Source organism: Argiope bruennichi, chromosome 1, assembly GCF_947563725.1.
Source record: "Argiope bruennichi chromosome 1, qqArgBrue1.1, whole genome shotgun sequence".
In the NCBI taxonomy this organism is placed as follows: Eukaryota; Metazoa; Arthropoda; class Arachnida; order Araneae; family Araneidae; genus Argiope; species Argiope bruennichi.
This window is the reverse complement of record NC_079151.1, coordinates 50,095,807-50,109,942: the sequence shown is the minus strand read 5'-3', so window position 1 is coordinate 50,109,942 and position 14,136 is coordinate 50,095,807. Positions and strand designations below refer to the sequence as shown.

The 14,136-nt window shown below is 28.1% G+C and overlaps 1 protein-coding gene across 1 annotated transcript; it reads right to left on the bottom strand.

Annotated features, from left to right (window-relative positions):
- Positions 1-346: 346 nt before the first annotated feature.
- LOC129973840 (cytochrome P450 2C70-like) lies at positions 347-13,780 on the bottom strand. Its single transcript, XM_056087522.1, has 7 exons — positions 13,652-13,780; positions 10,650-11,037; positions 7,916-8,249; positions 6,575-6,774; positions 5,214-5,477; positions 4,283-4,456; positions 347-1,762 (listed from the first exon to the last, which is right to left on the bottom strand). Exons 2-7 carry the CDS (start codon positions 11,008-11,010, stop codon positions 1,593-1,595), a joined length of 1,503 nt encoding a protein of 500 aa, XP_055943497.1. The 5' UTR covers positions 11,011-11,037; positions 13,652-13,780; the 3' UTR covers positions 347-1,592.
- Between the last annotated feature and the right edge of the window lie 356 nt (positions 13,781-14,136).

The window sequence follows — 14,136 nt, the reverse complement described above, 5'->3', positions numbered from 1 at the left end:
TGTTACAAAATCTTTGGATGAAACGAAAAAAAAAAAAAAATTAAAATCATTTGCATACAAACATATTTTATGTTATATTACTACTTATAAACGGAAAATATCTTCGTCAATTTTTTAAATGACAATTTTGATTACATAGCTAAAAATACTTTAAAAATAGTATAAATAGTATATCTAGATAGTATATTTAGTATATCTAAATATACTATCTAAATTTACTTAGTCTCCAAAGAAAAACCACCCTGTTCGGTTGCCAATGGTGAAAAGCTTTTATATAGAAAATTGTGTTATATGGAACCATCTGATTTTGTGACACTGTAGTGAACATACAAAGAAAAGAAGCATGTTATATTTTTAAAAATGACTTTATTAACTTTTAAATGACACAATACTGATTAAGGAAAATAACTGGCAGATTACAAGAGATGCTCACTTTACTTTAATCTATCACAAGGTAGACTTCACATTATCGACATAATGGCTCTTGGATCCTTTCAAGTTAACAGTGATATCACAGATGCTATAGGTTCAACAATCATGATGATGACATCGTGTCTAAAGCTAGAGGTGCTATGTACATCTATCTCATATAGAATATATTAAATATAAGAAGGAACTTAAAGTATTAAGTCTGACATGCGTTCTATCGAGGTAATTTAATCGTCACATATTCACCGTTGTTTGAACCATTGTAACGCAATTGCGCATGTACTCTATTATTGCACTATTGCATTCTTCCCACGTTGTGATTTCTCATTAAATACTAAATTATGCTTTTCAGCAATCGTAAAATGACCCTTTCAATTAGTTACTGATTGCGTTTTGGGTAAGGCTTTTTTTTCATTATTTGAAAATAAAATGTAAAATTTGTGCACCGCCTTATGAGACATCTATATTTATCAGCTATCTTATATGTTCACAGTTTTCACAAGACAAGAAAAAGCATCTAAGAATTTTATATAAAACTTTTAAAGTAATTTTTTTTTATAAATGAAAAATTCCTGAATGGCGTTTACGATTTATTTGACATTAATATTTGCAAAATTCATGCTTCACTTAGATATGCATTAAATTAGAGTTATTTCATACGTAAAATAACAATATGTTATGTTGCAAATAACATTTTATTGCACAAAATAAAAAGTTTCAATTATATTAATTTAATATCACAGTATCGGTAAAGTATTTAATTGAGTTTATTTTTTAGATTAGGCTTGAGTATTTTGTATAAGACTGAAGTTCCATATCAACTTTCAGATCACTCATTATAATGAAAAGTATTATCAATATTTCTTAGATAAATATATTAATTATAATTATCATCCTTATTATCTGTGTTTGCTTATCTTCCAATTCACGACCAATTTCACATTTTATTATTAAATATTAAAGATACAAATTATCACAGAGTAGCAAAATGGGATTGGGCTGGATAGTTATTGAATTAACCTAACAATCCAAGTTACCAGTTTGATATTTATTCTGAATATGAGTTTTGTGAGAAGTTAAAATTTTATCTTACGTTCAAAGACTGCTTACGGAAGATAAATCTATCAAAATTTATTATCACGGGTGACAAAAGAATAATTCAATCAATGTTTATCTCTGGGCTTGGCACAAATCAGAAGGTTGCTGTTTACAAATGATTCATGAGTAATCTTTTCTCCCTCAGGTAATGACAGATGGAAATTTTGTATAATGGTAGCCAAAAGTAAGAAAACCTGCATCATTACATAACCTTCACCTATACAAGATCTTTTACCTGAAAACAATAAAAATAAATTTTAAATCATCTTATTTATACTATGCATTAAGTAAAAAAAATTATTGCTGATTTTAATTAATTTAACATCACTAAAGTGATTTTGCTGTTAACCACTTTTTATTTAATACGGCACAATGCATTTCTATAGAATTAGAAAAAAAAAATCGTACTGCAAAAAAAATCGCATTTTTTGGACAGACGAAGCCCATTTCTTTCTCCAAGCCTTTGCCAATACACAAAATTGCAGGATATCGGCAAAGGAATATCTATTCCTGCATGCACCAGTACCGCTTCATTCTACAAAGGTAACTGTGTGGTGCGGGTTGATGCATTGTTTAATGTCTCGTCATTTTTTCTAGGAGATATGTCCTGATAATCCATTCAACTGTACGGTCAATGGTAAACGCTATGAAAGTCGTTTGCCCAAATAGGCTACTGCAACACTTCAATAGTGTGCATGTCGAGATAGAATCACTTCCATGCAAGATGGTTCCACATCCGCATATTGCAAAGCCAGTTATGCAACTACACAAGATGTCTTTTAGAAATAATAGAATTATCAGACCTCTTTTTCCAACAACATGACTTTCAAGATCACCGGAACGTAATTCTTGTGATTTCTGGCTGAGGGGTTATCTTAAAAATGTTGTGTTCAGTGACCCGATTGCAAATTCAGCTGAGTGGATAACGCAACACATTCGCAACGTGACCCTTGAGGCAATCTTGTCTGTCGTGGAACATACTGTTTATTGGTTTCAACTTGTGGTGGTAAATGGTGGACAGCATACTGATCATGTCTTGCATATGTCTAGCAATAATGAACAGGCGTTTTTCATTTTGCTTTTTATGCAACTTGTAATCTAAGGACAATTAAAAACCAAGAAATTACGAGCTTTTTATGAGGCTTTTGGCCCAAGAAATTTAAAAACTGAATCTTTATGTGCTTTTTAATGTGGTGTTTGGTATAAGGAACATTAAAAACGATTTTTTCCATCCAATGTAGTCCTTTTTTCCTTTCCACTAACAAAGCTACAATTGTTGAATGACTTAAAAGTAATTTTTTCCATTAAAAATCGAAAAAAAAAGAAATAGAATGAAACAAGCATGCACATTGGACAGCATAGTTGATTTAATGTACAACTCAAGCCAAAGCCGTCAGATTCCGATTCAAAATGGCACTTGTAGCCGAATCCACTCGTATTATGCCGCTTACAATACCATCTATTGATACACTTTGGAAGTATTATTTAAACTATACCATTTCCCCCGTCTTCAAATATGTTCATTTCAAATTTGAAGTCATTCTGAGCAGGAGTTCCTTTTTTTACAGCATTTTGAAACTATGACTTTAATTATAATCACACCGTATATTTATTTTAAACTTCTGAAATTCCAGTATCTATTCGAATAAGGGAAGAGTGATCATAAAATGCATAATCAAATCAAGTATTAAAATTTTGTGGAGGATGATCCTAGCATTGAAAATTAAACAAAAAAAAATGTTCAATTGTTGTAAAATTTATCATGGCATTATATGACAATTATCAGCAATTTTTATAAAGCCATATTGGATTAAGGAGCTTTAGCTCTTTCATGCTAGAAAAGAGTACTTGCCACATTGTTCACTTTCAATGCCCTAGAACATGGACTATATCAGTTAAACGAATATTGTAGGATGATCTCTTCAATTCTTAATCTTCAATTGTCGATTAAACTTTATTTTTTAAAGTCAACCTGAGGACATTTATTAAATTTATTTCATTTTCTGTCTTTTTACTCATTTTTCCTTTTTTACATTAGAATTTAATTAGCGTGTAAAATATATCAAATTTTTCGACTTTCTTTAAAAGTATAAAAATGATGTTTTAAATTGCAAATATTTTTCCTTTTCTTTTTGTTTAGTATCTAAATAATGATGCCAATTCTCTGCATAATAAGGATATTAAATATCTGCATGACTTACTCTTTATTTATCAAATTATTTTATAATCAATTTTTTAATTTTATTTTCGAATAATTAGTCAAGTTGTGCAAAATAAATCCAGGAAAGAGGAAAAAACTTTTTTTATTTCATTAAAATGATTTAATTACTAACTAAAAAATTTTTCTCAATTTTTGCCTTTAACTCATATCTGCTACTTGCAATAAGAATACCGTCAGGAAAATAACCTTGTTACGAAAGTGTGTGACTATTTTTCTGACTGTCGTGTAATGAAGGGCTATTATGATTCTTTACAGGTTAAAAGTTTGTTTACTAAATATAATATTATCAAATATCTTGACTTTAATGATTATAAATTATTGCAATATACTTACATTATTTTTTTCCTAAATTAAGATAACACTAGTTTTAAAACACACATATATTAAATTTTTCGAATGGAATTTCTTCAAAAAGTATTCCTTATTTTGTTTCAAATACTGAGTTCTTACTTTGTTGATGTTTGTAAAAAAAGATTATCATATTATTTTTTTTCAATAACCTGTTCTCCTTTTAAGGAGTTTTAATCTACTCACCTACTCCAAACATTATTGGTGGTTCAGCTTTTCGTTTACCATCTTTTGGGATATATCGGGAGGGATCAAATTTTTCAGGTTCGTCGTAGACACTTGGATCATGATGACAGGAATAGAAATTTTGTAACAATATTGCCTTCTTAGGAATTCTGTATCCTCCTAAAGTAGTTTCTTCTGCAAAAGAGATATTTTAAACTGATAAAAATTATATTGTTTAGCATAATTTGACAATTATAGGTGGGTTCTTTGTAAGTCCTATTAACATAATTTTTAAATTAAAATTTCAGTTTCGGTATCTTAGTATTTCTTTTTGAAGTAACACGTGGATTATTTTGCGATGAACCTCGCAACTTCAAACCGTGGTCCGATTATGGGTACGACACTTGATCTGGCACTCTTTATCCTCACCGCAAAGGAACTTCTCTAACATCACCGGATTCAGCGCACAATAAGCCAAGCATTTGCGATTGATATTTAATGGAATAAGAATTCAAATCCAAAACCTTGCTTCCATGAAGCCTAAGTTGCCGCTAGATCCCCACTTGTTGTTGTAGCTCACAATATTGAGCAACATTTTTCATATTCTCACAATATATAACTACATGCTCACAAATATTCAAACATTAAGCAACATTTTTCATATTCTCACAATATATAACTACATGCTCACAAATATTCAAACATTAAGCAACAATTTTCATATTCTAATATTAAGCAACAGCAACATAATTATGCAAACATTTTTATCTTCATTATATGCACCAAAAATATAAATGTCATTTTCACTCATTTTATTCCTTGTATTTCGTAGAAAACATACTTATTCATACCGTTAACTATATCGTATTGTATACAAAGAGAATCTATATGCTTCAGGGCTATTAATTGTTTTGTACATTTTACACATAATCAAACGAAAAATTATACTAACTTGTACATTCTTGAGAAGGGAAAAAATTTAGGAAATCTGCAGTTCTAATTGATTCCTGTACGTAAGCATTGAAGTAAGTTAGTTTGCTTTTGTCTTCAATAGTTGGCTGCCTGTCAGAGCCAATCACTTCCACGATTTCATTGTACAGGTTCTGTTGTTCCTCAGGGGAATTTAGCAAACCGTTCATTAGTATGCTAGTGAAAGATGCGACTATTAAAGCACCATCACCCATAAATTGCACCATGGAACCCAATAACACTTTATCTGCAATAAAAAAAAGTTACGTATTAAATTGAATTTATCACATAATGAAAGAAATTGTACAAAATTTCTTGATTAAATTATTATTGTTTATAAAAGAAATATGTATTGATTTTGGAAGGATTAAACAACGAAAATTAGTATTATTTGAATGGAATTTAGCTTGTTTTATATATTGAGAGAAGTAAGATAAGATTTCATTTTATGTAAAAAACTTTTAAAATTTATTGATGAAATTATAAATCATACTGGATATTGTTAAGTTGATTGTGCTAAGATGTTTTAAACTATAAGGCTCTCTAATTTGATTATCATTTTAAAGTATAATAATATTTTCGGCTCTTGCTTAGGATTCCACGCCTCTTGGAAATTTAGATACATGAAGATATGTTTTCAATATGATGGTTAATTCTGGCTTCCAAGGTGTAGGCTCGACTTACCTCCACTACTACTGCAAGGCGTACCTCTTTTAAACAGAATTTATATTGAGGACTTGAGCCACATTAGGATTCAACGTTAGTTTCCACCTATGTGCTGCCGTGATGACTGTCATTCATTTTATCTCGGACGTTTATTCAAAGAAAATTAACTACCACAAGGTATTATCCAGTTTGGGAGAGCCCATTTTTACATTTATGAGGAAAGTCTGCTTAAATTAAGAGAGAATTCGTTGCTAATGAGGAAATATTTTTTAAAAAAGTGAAAGACCAAAGATGTATTATAAAATCAGTCACCAAATTCAAATCGAAAAGTTGGTTAGTTATAACATACATAAAGATAAAATTGATAATAACCAACATTATCTTAATAAAAAAAAAAATCACAGATAGAAATATTAGTTTTTCCCTTCATCGCTTTGTACTTTTCTAAAAGAATGGGGGGAGGGAGGAAAGAAAAAAGAAAAGAAACCTAAAGATGGATCAGAGAATACATTGAAATTGCACGAAGTGGTAAGCAAATGCTCTTCATCCAATTGCGAACAATTTGACCACATTTAATCTTCAAATAGTTTCCTTTGATCTGCTGTCATTTATATGGTTTACAATATATTTTTATTAATGTAATCTCCTTAAATATAATTTTAATAAGAATTTTTTTACCAGTAAAGTATTCTGCAGTGGGATCTCCTCTGCTTCGCCGTTTGTCTCTTTCTTTAAAATATTCATCAATGATATCTCGAGGATTTTCTGCATCGTAATTTGTTTTGTGTTCATTGATTATGTCTTGAACTATCTTCTCCAACTTTTTGTGGCATTCTAAAGTTTTCAGAAAATTGGGCATAAATGGAAAGATAAAGTACCTGAAAAAAATTAACAATAGAATCTGAGCCAAAATATAACTATACTCAAGAGAACAATTGTGACATAGAATTTCAGCAAAATATTCAAATTAGTTGATCGAAAGAAATGCAGCAAAATTTTTCTTAATGGAATTCAAATACAGTTGAAAGCAGCAGGCAAGAATTTTATAATTGTATCTAATATGGAATATTGCAAAACATTTTTTCCTTCCAAATGTGGGGAAATTTCAATGTGTTTTGTCAAAATGAAAGGATGAAAAGTTTTAGAATCATTGAAAGAAAAACAAAATTTTGGACAACTGATATATTCTAAAATTGAAAGATAATATCGAGGTTTATCATGTTAAGGTACCGTTTTACTTATGAATAATTAGAAGATATTATAATAACATTGTCAAAATCTCAGAACTAAAAATCATTCTTGTTGAAAATCTGTAGTTCATCTCAAAATGTCATTCAAAAATTTTATGCAATTTACATCTAAACATATAATTAAGTTTGCTTTTTTGATATGTAACTTTTGATTTCTTTATTCCCTAATATTAGATGTTATTGTATATAGAATTCCAAGCAATATCAATATCTTATTGGATCAAAATACTTTATCAATTTTATCAGAACTGTATAATAAAATCAATGTTTTAAACTATGAATGATATAGATTACAATGAGGGTTTAGTTTAGTTATATTAACGTCCCGTTGTAAAGCAACACTAGGGCTATTTTGGGACGGACCTCGTCATTTTGAACCGCGGTCAGATGACGAGGACGACACCTGAGCTGGCACCCCCCTCTCTACACCAGCGGGAGGACGTTTGGTCAGGACGGATTTAACGTGCAACAGACCCCCTTACACGACGGTTCTTCGGTGGAATCGGGTCTCGAACCTGAAACCCTCCGGTTCCGAAGCCGAGACCTTACCACCAGGCCACTGCGGTCGATTACAATGAGGGATACAGGTTATGAGTATGAATGTAAGCTATGAGTGATATAGGTCATTTTAGCAGTGTTTAATTTCATCTTTATAAGATATTGATAAATATTAATATTATAAAGTAAACAAACATCTATCATTAATTTGTTAAAAAAGAGCTACCAAGTTTGCATTCGCTCATCTCTTTTTAAAAATTTAATAGCTTACTTTGCAAAGGTCCCGCATAGAAGGATAGTTTTTGGTGACAAGCTCTTTACTTCTATAGCATACAATTCGTTGAATCGCCTGATTTGCTCCTGAGTAGCTCCTGTCTCCCCAAACAACGTAAGTCGTACGATGGTGCAGCATTCTTGCATCAAGAACTCGATAAGGTTCAAGGGTTCTCCTTTTCTTGCTTTTAATTCATTTACTGTAGACTTGATGGAATCATATAAGGGACCAGCTAAGCTAGTTTTGAGAGAATTTGCACCCCGTTCTTTTAAGAGAACCAAAAAGAATTTTCTTGCAGCTTTCCATGACTCTCCATTCATACTGAGTACGCCTATTGTTGTAAAAATGTAATTAGAAATCTACGTGTTTATTTTATTAATCTGCCTAAAGATAATAAATAAGCTTTAAAAATCATATTTTTAATAAAGTTTATTCGAACAGCAATTAATTAAACAAATAATATAAAACTAATATACGCAGAAATGCATTATCTATTAAAAAATAAAGGCAAGAATAAATTCGAATGAAATTATCAAATATGTATAGGAAAAAAACCCTATTCGATTTTGCTTCTCTTTAAATTTACTTCAACATAAAAACAATGAAATAAAAAATATAACTGTAAGTAGGAAACGCGAAATTATAAAATACTACAGAAAATGAATTAAAAAAAGTTACAGATTATATATAGAAGAAGAAAATGATCAAATGATCAAATATTAATAAAATATAAATAAATTCAAATATTCATAAATACCCTTTTACTTAAAAAAACACACAATCTTGTTGAAAAGTTGATGATTTGATGCTAAAACTCGTCTATTTTACCGCTTATAAAGGCAAAACCAAAAATATATTAAAACCATGCAGAATTAATAAATACTATTCTCAATTAACTACACCAACAAATAAATACTCTACTCTATAACCAATCGATTAATTATTACTATGATTTTCTGTAAAAGGATGTACTCAAAATGTTCTTCAAAAATATCTTTGCTCTCTGTGATTATATTTTAATTTGTTTTTCAGTGATGTTTTAAAAAAATACTTTAAATAAATCTTTGAATACCGAGAAAGAACATAGAGACATGCAAGACTAATGCTCAAGTAAAGATAAAGGTATTTTTGATATTTAGGGCATCGAATAATAGATTGTTCTGATTAGTGATCTTAACTCCAAAAGCTGTAAAATATTTTGTATAAATATTTTGCCTCATATTAATGTATTAGCTATGAAATTGAGAATTTGGGAAAATGGCTTTAGCACAATTTTGTTTCATTTCAGTTTTTTTTTAATTTAAAAAGTGAATTCTTTCTTTCTTTCATACTTCATAAATGGGATTTTTTTTTGTGTAAAATTTCCATTCCATCGAAATGCTGTATTCCAAACGAAGTATTTAGTAATATGATTTATTGAGTAATTTATTATTTTCATACTTTAATTCATATTTTAATCAAGTAATATATTAAAAAATTGAATAACTTTGCATTTCAAAGTATTTTAAAGTTTTTTTTGAAATACTTATCGAATGAAAGTTTTTTTTAATGAACACCAGAAAACAGATTTTATGTATTTTAATAAATATAATTACTAATAAAAACTATTTTTTTTGTATTTCATTTCATTCCAGGAATACCTAAATCATTAAAAATTTAACTTCTACAGTTAATTAAATCAATATAAATATTTCATTCAAAATAAGCGTGTTAAACATTTTAAAATGACTTATACAATCAGGTTCATACAAAGATGAAAATTCAATGAGTATTACAAATTCCTAAAAAAAAATGTCTAGATTAAGTAAAAAATGAAAAAAAAAGTTAGAAACGTTTAAAAAAATTAGTATTGAATACATTTACAATATTATAAATTGCAATTTAGAATTTAATATACATAAAACAACCGAACATTTTAGAGAAAACTATGAACAGCAATGAAAAATTTAATGTGTTTTAAATTGAGAAAAAAAATTTAAACTGATTCTCTTCATTCAAATATTTTCCGATTTGTATGATTTTAATAAGGTAAAAGCAACATGATCTTTTGAAAAAATCAAAGTTACTAGTTTTTTCACATGCAATAAGAAATAAAATTTTCTGTATTTTGATGTAAAATGACACATACAAAGTTTTAAAGTAAATTGAAAATAGATCAAATTCATGTAAGAACCTTTGACCGGAAATGGAGAATACAAGAATATGAGGCAAAGAATTGAATGACAAGCAACTAAAAATGGAAATTCTTTATTTGGTTATCCTTCACCTTTGGAATTTACGTACATCCATTCATTTTTATAACACTATTCAGAGACTCTTTCATTCATAATTACGAAAGCATCACAGCAATAATTTATAAGAATATTGGGAGTGCTTGGAATGGTGACATCTTATGAAATCACATGTATCTGATGAATCACATCACATTTTGAAAATTCATCTACAAATTTGTTAAAGATTTAGTTGATGATTCAGATTAGGTGAAGATTTAGTGAATAATATTTAGATTTGACTCCTAATGGAGTTTTTGGTCACACTTTCCTTAAAGCATTTGGCTTTGTTTTTGTGTTTCTTATCTTTTCTTTGAGTTTGTAGGTTGAATTTTGAATGGCTTTAGGGATAATCTAGAACTGGATACATACTGAAAAGAGTCATATTTTTATAATGTAATTCTTACTCCTGATATTGCCTTTAGAATCATAGAAAGTTTTTGAAGGAAAGAATTTCTTACCATCTTTAAAGAGACGACTCATCATATTGTAGTCTGATACTCTGTCGCCAAAAAACTCGGATTTGGTTATACATGCTTCGCGAACAGCTTTGTAACTTCCCAAATTGATATACAGCCGCCCAGTACATGTAAAGCTGAAGATGTCTCCATACTTTTTCTTGAAGCCCTCTAACTTCGAATTACAATTAGAATCGGTTATGAAGGGCCAGTATCCGAAATAGGGCAAACCTGTAGGACCTGGTGGAAGGCCTTTATTTTTGTAGATGAAGTAAGCTATCGTTATGAAAATGAGTGCTAATGCTGTAGGAAGTGAGGTTGAGGTTGCTACGGCAACAATACTAGATACTAAGTTTGCTTGCATGGTGATAGCAACAATTCACATATGAATCTGAAAAAAAAAACCTTGTTATCAGATATCATTATTGTAAAATTACGGTCCAGTTCTGAAAGTGATCTGAAAAGTATATTTTTATTTAGAAGGTTCTTTAAAAAAAGAGTTTTTCAAATTATGCGAGCATTCTGAATCATATGTTAGTAATAACGCAGTTTTGCTAATTCATATAATGTAGGCGCAGTTTGGATTTCTTGAAAAAATATTTGCATAATTACATTTTAGAAGAGCGTCTTCAAGATAAAATAGCAAAATTTTAACAATAAGTCATTTTTATCGTTATAAATAAAAAGTTCATGCTCTACACTTCACAGAATTTACTAAGTTGCCAATAGATTACCCCCACCCCAAAAGAGTCCAGTTCTTTTATGAATGATATATTTATGCAAAATTCTATGTGATATATAGCATATATTTTTTGGTGGGATAAATATTCATAAATGGCGGTTGCAAAAAGATCTTCATATACATTTTGCAAAAACTAAAAAATATTTGGTTTTGGAAGAAAACTTTATAACTATGAATAAAACTGATATTTAAAAATTTTGTTTGTCTTATTTTTTTAATAAAGTCCTTTCTTAATACTTCTGTTTTACATGAATTATTTCGTGTATGTAAACTTGAAATTTTATTATCTATTTTTCAATAATTCCACACGTGTTTAGCTTTTCAAATTATTTTATACATATGTGTATTCACCATGACAATGAATGTTTTAATTATTTTAGAACTTAATTACCATTTTGTCTTTAGATAAATTAACTTTTGATTCTGTACCTGTGGCATCACTTGATTGTGAGTTTTATAAATAATTTAAATCAAAGGTTAAATTTTTATTGTATACTTCTCTTTACTACACTAATAAAAATTCATTATTTATAAATATTTTTAGTTAAATATATTATTTCTTGAGTTTCGCTAGTTTCGAACCAGATGATTTTTCTCGTGAACAAAGTCTGGAAATTTTATAATTCATCATTATTCATTGGATTTTTGTGTACTTGTTATCTTATTTTTGGATTTATATTCTAATTTGATTTTTTAATCGTATTTATATTCTAAATTAATTTAAATTTAGTTTTCTTCTTATTGTCATCTCATTTCGTCTAAAGCAATATTTGGTAGTTTTATAATTTGGCATCCTTCGTCCATATCTTGCATTTCGTCTCTTTACTTTGCTTCTATAATCAGATCTGAAAATATAGGTACATACAATTCTAAATTAATTAGTACTAAATTCCATTTCGAATTTATGTAAAAAAATCTAAATTTCATTAATTATATTTTTATCAGGAAATACCTTACTATTATCTGTTTTATATTTTTGATATTAAGGTTTTTCTAACAAGGAATCCCTAAAAGAGTTTTCTTATTTGTTTGTTTGTTTTTATAAATTCATCAATTATATGAAAGATAACTGTATTCATTTTGCTGTGAATAGAACTCACTGAGACATGAATCTTTTTGAGAATATATTTGTTCATTTCAACAATATGTATTTCTCCTTGTATGAATTTTATAAAATTTATAATATATTTTCTGATGACTTTGACAATTTTAATACGCTGCTCAATGTTTTTTCATGATTAAATGCTTATTTTTTGCTGCATTTATATCATCTTTCATTATGTCACGATATAACTGAAATTAGTGTATAATACATACATTTTATATATAATAAAATTAAAAGTAAAATAAAATATTTTGAACATAAAGTGTTGTAAGTACAGAGAGAAAGAGAGAGAGAGAGAGTAAAATAGAATTAAATCATTCAGAAATTCAGAAAAATCTTTAATTAAAACTAATTTTAAATTTTAAATTTATTTCCAAAGTAAAAATTAAAACTTGAACACTTAAGCATTTTTCCATCAGAAAAAAAATGCATGAAATATAATCAAAACCATCAAATAAATATTCAAAAGGCGAAGATTATTTTTTCATGAAGGAGCATTGATATTTGCAGTTACATCTTATCTGTACCAAAACCAAAATTTAAGATTATCTAATAATATAATGAAAATTCATTATTTCTTATGTATGTATATATACGAAAATAAAATAATATTAAAGATTCCTTAGTTTCACCCTCTTTTTAGAAAAAATGTTACAAATAACTTTAAGCATAAAAAAAAAATGTAAAATTATCTTAGAAATATTACAGTGTCTTTAAAAAATGCAAGATTCTTTCAAAATTATTTTTTGCGCTACACCTTCTTTTTTTTTACAGATCCGTCAAGAATGTGCAAAAATCATATTATTTGTACTAAATATTTAAAAAATTAATGCTTTAAGTTTAATAACAGTGCCAGTAGTAAGATATGTTATTTGCAGTTATAAGTCATAAAACAATTTATATAAGTTATTCATTTTCAGCTGTAATTTAATAAAACATTTATATTTTTGAAAAATTTATATATTATTTATCTTTAAAGAAGCTTACATTTTTATTTCGACTTATTGTTCAATGAATAACTCGTTATAATTTTAAAATTTAAACTATAAAATCGTTGCCTTGACGAAAAAAAAAAGCATGCTAAATACATAATTTAAGAGTTGAGAATTTTGAAAATTGACCTAAACTTTCAAATAAATATGCTATGTTAATACTTACTTTTTATGCAAAATAAATCATTGATGACAGCAGGTAGAGCTAATCGAAATGAAGAACGGAAAGTAATTCCTGATTTAATGGGATGTCGTCTCACTACTTTTAGATATGCTACTTAAATAATGATCCAGGTGTTTCTTTATCAGTGGAATGATATAATAGGCAAATATTTAATTGTTTTAAGACCTTGAAATACTTTATTTCCGAGATAAAAGCTGTCATGGGGATATCAAAAATAAAATCTATTTTTGAATTGTCCTCAATCATCAAATGCGTGTGAAAAGTTTCAATCTCTTATTGACGAAAATGTACATTTAAGAAACAAATTAATGCACTTATAAAATCAACACAAATGATAAACATAAAAATTTACTAAGAAAATAGTTATAATTAATTAGTAATGATCAATTTTTAAATCATCTTAAAAAATAGATCCTTTCTATTGCATGATAATAATGAGTTTAATAACTGAAGTAATTTTTAATTAA